Raw genomic sequence first — 8565 nt, forward strand, 5'->3', positions numbered from 1 at the left:
TACCACTGAGGCCCATTCCTAGGAGACACAGGACTCCTTCGATGGGTAACCTTAGCTTAAAATCTCTACACAGGCCCAGCTGAACTTTCTTAGAACTGGGCTGCAGTCTGAGATGTTTCTACCCAACAGTTTTTCCTTCCTTCTCCCTTTCACAAGGGCCCAACATGTACTGTGGTCTGATGGCTCTTCTACCATCTTCTTCCCCGTCTCTGTTCCCTCATAGGTATTTCCTGTAATAAATCTCACACATTTAATGCTCTTTTGAAGTCTGCTTCTCAAAAAACGTGAATTGAAAGAATTGTGAGTTTTTAAACAGTACCAGAAAAGAGAAACTATATGACACTGATAAGGTCTGGTCAACAACGGTGGTCATGTATAACAAGAGCAATATAACATTATTCCATCCATCAGTTTACCATTATTAACAGTCACGAAACCAACTAGAAAGAGGGTTAAATAGCATATCCCAAGAAGATCGTGTTACCAAATGTCTTCAAAAGAGCTAACTAAACAGACTCCATCTCTCTTCTCTTAGGGCATAAGGTCTCTAGAAAGCCCTACAAATTACACTAAGGTACTAAGGCATACATAAGTTTCCAATAATGCTAACAGTCAGGCCCATGTATAATAAACACATGTATTTCTGGCCAAGGAAACTTATAAAGAATACATTATTTCAGGGAAATGTACCTGGCTACAAAAAAAAAAAAAAAAAATGCAACCTATGTGACAGGCACGGGCTTTAAAAAGTCTTGCTGATATGATAACTGAAGATCAATTAGAAAAGAGACTGAGCAGGATGACTAGTGCTTGTTTGAATGGCCTTGGGAGAAGCAACTATGTCTTATGATCCAACCAAGAATCAATTCGTTGATGAACCAGATGTAGAGAGTTTTCTCTGGAAAGAATGCTGTATCCCACCATATGTGACAGGCACGGGCTTTAAAAAGTCTTGCTGATATGATAACTGAAGATCAATTAGAAAAGAGACTGAGCAGGATGACTAGTGCTTGTTTGAATGGCCTTGGGAGAAGCAACTATGTCTTATGATCCAACCAAGAATCAATTCGTTGATGAACCAGATGTAGAGAGTTTTCTCTGGAAAGAATGCTGTATCCCACCAGGTACATAACTGCTATAAGCCTAGGTGGGATCAGGGTGAGTACCACTATAACCCTAAGAAGGTATGAAAATACATCTAATAAAAATGAAGACGTAAATTCAACCTGTTGTATTAACACAGTAATTTAAGATAGTGAAGTGGCCTTGTAGTAACTTGTGTAATAATTATATTTGAATACGTTTTATGTACTATTTAATGTGTTTGAAATGCTCGAAACAATCAATTCTAATTAAATTTGTAAATGGAATTTAAGTTGTTTAAAGGAAATTTAAATAAGTTTGCAAAAATAAAATTTAAGAAAAAATGATATTCAAAAGTTTAACTATCTTAGTTAATAGAGTGGTCATTAAGTAAAAAGCAAATAGTATATACTTTTGCATACAAAGTCCTTTAGACATTAAATATCAATATCAATAGTAAAACACCCTTAATTTTACATTAATGATAATTACTGTAACGTCTACCATTCACTCAGTTCTTAATTTTAATACCTGGCTATGACATATGATTAAACATCACAACAATGAGATGGTGTGAGGAAATAGATCTATGAGAAGATAGAGGAAGGTAGACATATACAAGCTGGAAACATTTGGGATTAATCACATATTATTCTCTGGGTGAGGATGTGGCCTCGCTGATGCTGAATTTGGTTCAAGAGCCAATACTTGATATTTATAAACATTCTCCTCATGGAAGCACAGAGAGCATGTAAAATCTTTTTGAAAATAGATGTATAGCCAAAGTGTAAAAAGCAAGCAAGAAACAAAAGATTCTAAGACCTAGAAAAACTTTACACTGGGCAGACAATATCATCTTGGAGTGTATGCCTCGTGTATCACTTTGTCAAGTAAAGAGAAACTGCTAAGGTTATGTTTGGTCTTGTTCTGCATGGCTACCTTGCTTCTTCTGGGTTCAGTTTTACCTTGGTAAATAAACTGGGAATTTACAGTCTAATCTTATGGTATATTGTGATCTTTTCCTGCCCACCTGGTGGCCACATAATGCCATGAGGCAGATATTATACCTATTTCATATATAGATGAAGAAATTGAGGCTTAGAGAAAAGGAACTTGTCCAAGGTCAAAACCGCGGTTTTAGTTGTAAATACTGGCACGCTTTTCTTTTCCATATGGAAAAATAATTTCTCTTTTAGTAGAGATCTATAATTTATTCTGTCTGCCCATGATTTTTTCCACTTGAGAACTGCTCACCCTCACACCACTCTTCACTTGCTGAGACTCTCAATCCCATGGCCCTGCCTACTCAATTCAGACTGAAGGACAGTAGATACTGGTGATGTGATGGGGGCATATTCTTTGCTCAGGAATAACATGCTGTGAAAAATGATATAAGCCAATAGCTGCCAATAGCCACAGGAAAAGTCTGACTTAGAATGGAGTAAATACAGAGAAAGGAAGAGCCAAGAGATGGAGAAAGATACAGTCTTGGTTACATCATTACAACTCTTATATCCAGCCATGCCTACAGCCAATCCCTTCTCTAGATTTTCCAAAATATGTTGTGTCTCATCTTTGGAACTTTTAGTCTGTTTTATCAAAAACAACTTTTTAAGAAGCTATTTATATTTCACATTTATATTCTAATTAATGGACAAAATCAGTAGGACTATATATAACAAAAAAAAGACATGAACTTTTTTTATAAGAAACTCATCAGTGCATCTTTATACTGGAAGTAGTAAGTATTGTTAGCATCAAACCTACAATCGCATTAAGTGAAGATTTAAGAAGTAAAAAAGTTATTCTTACCTCATGCCACTGTCTAACTGGCTGGTTTTATTTGTGTTGGCATCCCATAGATAAATGCAACTAGACTTCTCAGCAATCACTGCTAAGATATCTCCATCTTTATCCCAATCCATTGCAACACAGTTACTTTAAAAAAAGAGCGTAAAACATCATTTCACATTTTTTTAAAGGAAAGAAATTTAAATACTCACCTATTTGTGATTTTTGTCCATAACAAGACCATTCAAGCTATTTTGAACTTTCTGCATAAACTTTCTGCAGTGAAAATCACTATTCACTGCTTGGATAATATTAACTTAAAATTTTTGTTGCTGAGGGGGTGGAAAAAATTAAATTCTATTTTAAATATCATGTTCATATACTACATTAAATATAATTACACATAATGAGTTAGTAGATTTTCTTGAATCCTCTAAAGAACCTGGCCTTTTGGTAAAACACACTCATCAAGCATCTCTACAAATGAATCCCATTTGTAATCAAGAGGTAATTTGATCAAGTTTTAAGGGTTATTTCAGATTTACAGAGAGACAAGATACTGATAAGAAATGAAGTCATATTTAGATAAGCTGTGTATAAAACAGATCAAGGCTGCACAGATGTAGGATTGCAAACAGTGGCAAGACCAAATTCTGAAGTGGTAAAAAACATTATTTCCATTTTATATCTTAATGTAATAAGAAAAGTGATTCAATTAAGATAACAAAAGAGTTCTAAATAGGAAATGCTGTTTAATATGTTTCTTACTGCTCAAAGTTACTCCAAAATGTTTATTAAAATTTAAAACCTTCCATGAGGAGTAACCTTTCTTCTCCGATGCTATTTTTCATTTTGAGACTCTTCCTGCAAAGGTTTACATTTAAGACAGTTGGGGATTGCTTCAGTTATTTTATTCTTTAAATTGTTAAAATATGTTTTTCGATCTTAATTTTCTGTAATATTCTCAGAGATTTAAGGGACATGAAAAAGGAAAGCTTTCCAATTGTTGATAAAAATCACCTGCAAATTAAAGACATTATATAATGGCATTTTATTTATCTGGAGACCGTTTGTCAGCTAAATTCAACTATAATGAACACAGCAAAAGAATTCAGAAGTAAAAAAATAAGGTCACTATGTAACCAAAATAGACGTCATATAGCTCCTGCAATAAAGCTCATACAATTCATTAAAAAGTTTTTGACTAAGTGCTTTCTTACTTTATTTTGACATAATTATAACTACCTTGACCTCTATTTGCCAGAATATAGAAACTAGAGGCAACAATTGAGAGCGATGGAAAATGCCAAAATGGTGGCATGTGGTGGGGTAAGGCAGAGCAGGAGGTGGGAAAGGCTATTAGAGACTGAGAAAAGTAAAACCTGATTTGCAAAGATGGTAGCAATAAACCTCAGAAAGCAGACATGAATTTAAAAAGCATGGCAGCCTAAGACCATAATTTGGGTAAGAGCCTCTAACCATCTTAATAACCACTGAGACTATCAGTAAAAGTAACTAACACAGGTAATGATTACACTGAATCATTAAAAAATGCTTAAGTTATGCTTAGTATAATCTAGAAGATTTCCTAAAGGATAAAGTCTTTGTCCTTTAGGAAGTATGTGAAAGTAACTATTTACCAACCATTTATTAGAGAGGAGATACTACAGTGATCCAGACTTATCTTATCTGCCAATACACATCTAAGGTGTGTTTATAATTAAATAAGAATTCTTTCATAAGAATTCATTATAATCTTGCCTTAAAACTTCCTGTGAATGTACGGGTGTTTATAAACTCTGACTCAGATGCGATTTGTCTACGTTATTTTATTAACTACTTATGGTATAAAAAAAAAAAAAGCTCTTTGCAAATGGAGAAAAAAAGAAATACAGATTATATATGTTGTAAAATTCTATTTGATCATGGTTTTAAGACAATACTTTTTATCTTTTAGGCAACAAAGCTTAAGTTTTTGATCTACCACTGTACTTACCCAGATAAGTTAATTTCACTTCTTTTTTGACCATGGCGATCAAAGATTTTCACAATATGATCAGCTCTAAATGCAATTAGAACACAAAATGTAATGTAAATGTTGTTATTTATCTATGTATATAAAAAACGTCATACAAGTGCTTTCAGTATTCTCACATCCTAGTTTCATAATTTTTATCTAAAAGTTATTACCAGAGAAAAGGTTCTATGAACTCTGATATAATGGAGATGAGTATATTACTTCTCCTACCATACAACCATCTCACAACTTCTACTGAACAGATGGTGTGGTTATGTGGACATAGAACCATTTGAAGTCAGGATGATTTACTTAAAACATTCACTGGTTTCTTACCCCGTTACTGCAAGGTAGTTTCCTGATGTTTTTTGCCAGGTAAACTGTATAGGTGTGCCAAGCCAATTCTTTTCTAGCAGTGAGAAAACACGCTAAAAAAAAAATTTATATTTCAAAACATACAGTTAAGGGCTGGTCAGAAAAGATGTCAAAATATCATGAAAACAGTAGGACTCAGAATTGTGAAGGCTTATGTTAGAGTTTATGCAAAAAAAGTCAACAATATAACAAACAAAATGATTAATCAATAAAACAAACAAAAATCACAATCTGGTTGATAAAGTATGGACCTCAATATATCGGAGAGAGTTTATTATTAAACCTTTTGCTTTTGAAAGTTTTTGAATATTAATTTTACAAAAATGTATAATTTTCATGTTTTATAAATGTTAAAGGTTAAAATAATGTAAACTTGAATTTAACTTATTATCAGTAGCACAGATTATGGGGGAATTAAATTTAACAAAACTGCCATTTAAAAAATCTTAACCGTCATAGAAATACAACATGTATATACTTCTTTCAAAATTATTTTCTTTCTTTACTCATTAATTATATTTACTTCGTCATTAAGTGTTTAATTTGGCTATTGGGTGGACAACGTAACAGTCAAAAAATCATTCTTTTCACTTAGACAATCTAGAGCTGTGGTTATGGAAGCCACAAACCACATGTGGACTTGAAATTTTATTGAGGACTTGAATGTGGGTAGACCAAATTTAAATGTGCTATAAATGGAAAATACATATCAGATTTCTAAGACTATGAAAAAGAGAATGCAAACTATCTCATTGATAATATTTTATAATGACTATATGTTGAAATATTTTGGATTTACTGGGTAAAATATATTATTAAAGTTAATGTTTTGTTTCTTTAAAAATATTTTAATGTGGCTACTAAAAATCTTAAATTACTTTGGCTCATATTATATTTATATCGAATGGTGCTGATCTAGACCATCTAGAAACATAGAGCTTGAATGAAAAAATTTAATTTTAATATTAGGTTAAATCATAGAATAAACAATGATGCCCATATCTAGACATGTGAAGTTTACATACTACTACAGGTGGTTTGATAGTCTGAGTGGAAATTCTTCCAATGCTCGAAATTAACCACCAATAGGCATTTCGTATGAAATCCACCTCTATTGAAAACAGAGGTATGCTATAATCGCAGGAGCATCCAATTTTATGGAGCACGGAAGACACTCTTAAAGAAAAAAAAAGTATAAAAGCATCTTTCTTTTGCAATTTTGCGACCACATTGCCGTGGAACTCCTTCATGCAAGCAAGGGATCGTTAAACTTGAATTTCATTGTAGACCTTCATGGTAGACCTCTGGCTGTGATCGTACATATTATTTTCCTTCAAAGGAGCTATATAGATGCACATATACAATACAGTGGAAATGGTGCTAGCTTCACAACCAGAGAACTAAGCTTTAAATTTTGCTTTTTACCTATTAGCTGCAGGGCTTAAATTGCTTCAAGCATAGAATTCTCAACTATAAGTCAAGAAAAGGATCTTCTCACTTCTTATACATCGTAAATTGTGAAGGGCTCTAGAAATATTATGATTATCAGTCTGTCAATTTCAATTTCCACTCTAAAAGCCATGATGTAACATTAGGATGTAAAAAATAATTTTTAAATTGAGCTTTCCATTCTTTTGCCGGATCAGGGCAGGGGGTATTGCTGTGGTAAAGCGAAAAAGTGAAGGAGCTGTAGCCAGTGACCAGAGTGGGGTTCACGAGAAGGCCAAACCTAGAAACCGTGCATGCAGAGAATGACGGTCTTGCGCGTCTAAACCTGCGTGTGCAGATTTCTCCGTGAATAATATACAGTCGCCACTAGATGACCAATCACGGGCAATACAATTACAGATCATTCTTTCAGAGGCTTTTCACTTTTTAGGGCGCTGGGCAGTTGCACGGCTTGCCAGGGGTTTCGGTGTAAAAAGGCGTCAGCTCGTGGCAAGTCAACTTCACCGCGATCCTGCAAACGCAGTCACACAACCCGTTCCCTCCGCCTTGCGAAGTTCGGGGTCTTTTCAGTTCCAGTCCGCTTATTTCCGGCCGTGGGGGGGTTCCGTCTTCCCGCACCGCTTCAACCCCCGTCGCGATCCCAGAAATGAGGGGCCTCTCTCTCTGCTTTCTCTATTTTCTTTCCCCCAGCTTTCAACTTTGTCCCCATTCTCCCCCTCCTTGGTCACCCCTCTCCCTTCCCCACTCTACGCACTGGGAAAGAGGAAGGGGGGGTCACATGTCCCAATCCTCAAAGCGACGCTCGGTGGGCTGGAAAGGGATAGTGGTCCAGTCTTCCAGCTCGCCGGGAGGTTTATAAGTTACTTACCTTCATCTCAAGGCTGCAGCGGCGGCGCGATCTAGCAAGTGCGCAAGCGCACCTGGTCTCTTCCAAAAAAGCTACCGCGTTCCCGTCACCCAGGAGACCACGCGAGCAGTGACCAATGAGCGAGCACCAGCTGAAAGGCGGTGCCTTTCAAGGTGGGGTGGGGGGCGGGAGGCGTGGGCTGGAATCACGTGACGCAAGAGAAGCAAGGTCCAAAGAAGTTGCGCTTTGCGTTCCTTGCGGCGCTTTTGCTTCCTATTGGGCTCTGATTGGATAAGACTTGAGACTTAAAGGCGCCTGCGTAAATGCTAGGCCCCAGCTACCAAAAAACCGGTGGTGGCCAGAGAAGCGCAGAGAAGTTGGGGAAGAGAAAGGACCTGAATGTTAATACGAGGCGCGAATTAACTCATGGGGCAAATACTCTTACACAGGCTCTATATAGAGGGCTCGGATGAGCCCAGGAGTCATATCTCTCTCCCTCTCTCCCCGTCACTCTGCCTTTCTTCCCCTCTCCATCTCCCAGTTTCTGGGCTAGAAAAGATGAAATGTGAGAGAGAGTTTATTCCAAGGCCTAGAAGGCCAAATAAATGAGCCGGTTAAAAAAAAGTGTGCTGGAAAAATGAGCTCTTAAGAACCAGTTTGAGTGGCATAGAATGATGGATCAAAAAATTTCTGATCATGTTAATAGAAACAGAAAAAGCACTTGACAAAATCCCATACCCCTAAAAATTCAACATCCATTAATGATAAAAAGCTAGGAATGGAAAGTAATCTCAAATTATGATCATCTACAAAAAAAAAAAAAAAACCCAGAGCTAACACCATACTTAATGGTGAGAGACTGAATGAATACCTTCCACCTAAACCTGGGGGAGAGAGGCAAGGAGGAAGTCTCTTTCCGGAACGTGGTGTATATTTACATTTATTTTCTTCTTTAAATAAATTTTGTAACTTTCAGTGTGCAAACCTTTTACTTATTTCTTTA

General features: G+C 36.1%; 1 protein-coding gene across 1 annotated transcript in view; it reads right to left on the bottom strand.

Moving 5' to 3' along the window:
• WDR19 (WD repeat domain 19) overlaps positions 1–7723 on the bottom strand; it is a 69584-nt gene extending 61861 nt beyond the window's left edge. The window contains exons 1-4 of the mRNA XM_006918925.3: positions 7584–7723; positions 5228–5319; positions 4871–4936; positions 2896–3021 (exon numbers count right to left, since the gene is read on the bottom strand). Of these exons, the coding sequence (XP_006918987.1) occupies positions 2896–3021; positions 4871–4936; positions 5228–5319; positions 7584–7589 (290 nt within the window). The 5' untranslated portion in view covers positions 7590–7723. The remainder of the gene's footprint in view (positions 1–2895; positions 3022–4870; positions 4937–5227; positions 5320–7583) is intronic.
• Between the last annotated feature and the right edge of the window lie 842 nt (positions 7724–8565).

This window comes from Pteropus alecto, unplaced genomic scaffold (genome assembly GCF_000325575.1).
Source record: "Pteropus alecto unplaced genomic scaffold, ASM32557v1 scaffold5, whole genome shotgun sequence".
NCBI lineage: Eukaryota > Metazoa > Chordata > Mammalia > Chiroptera > Pteropodidae > Pteropus > Pteropus alecto.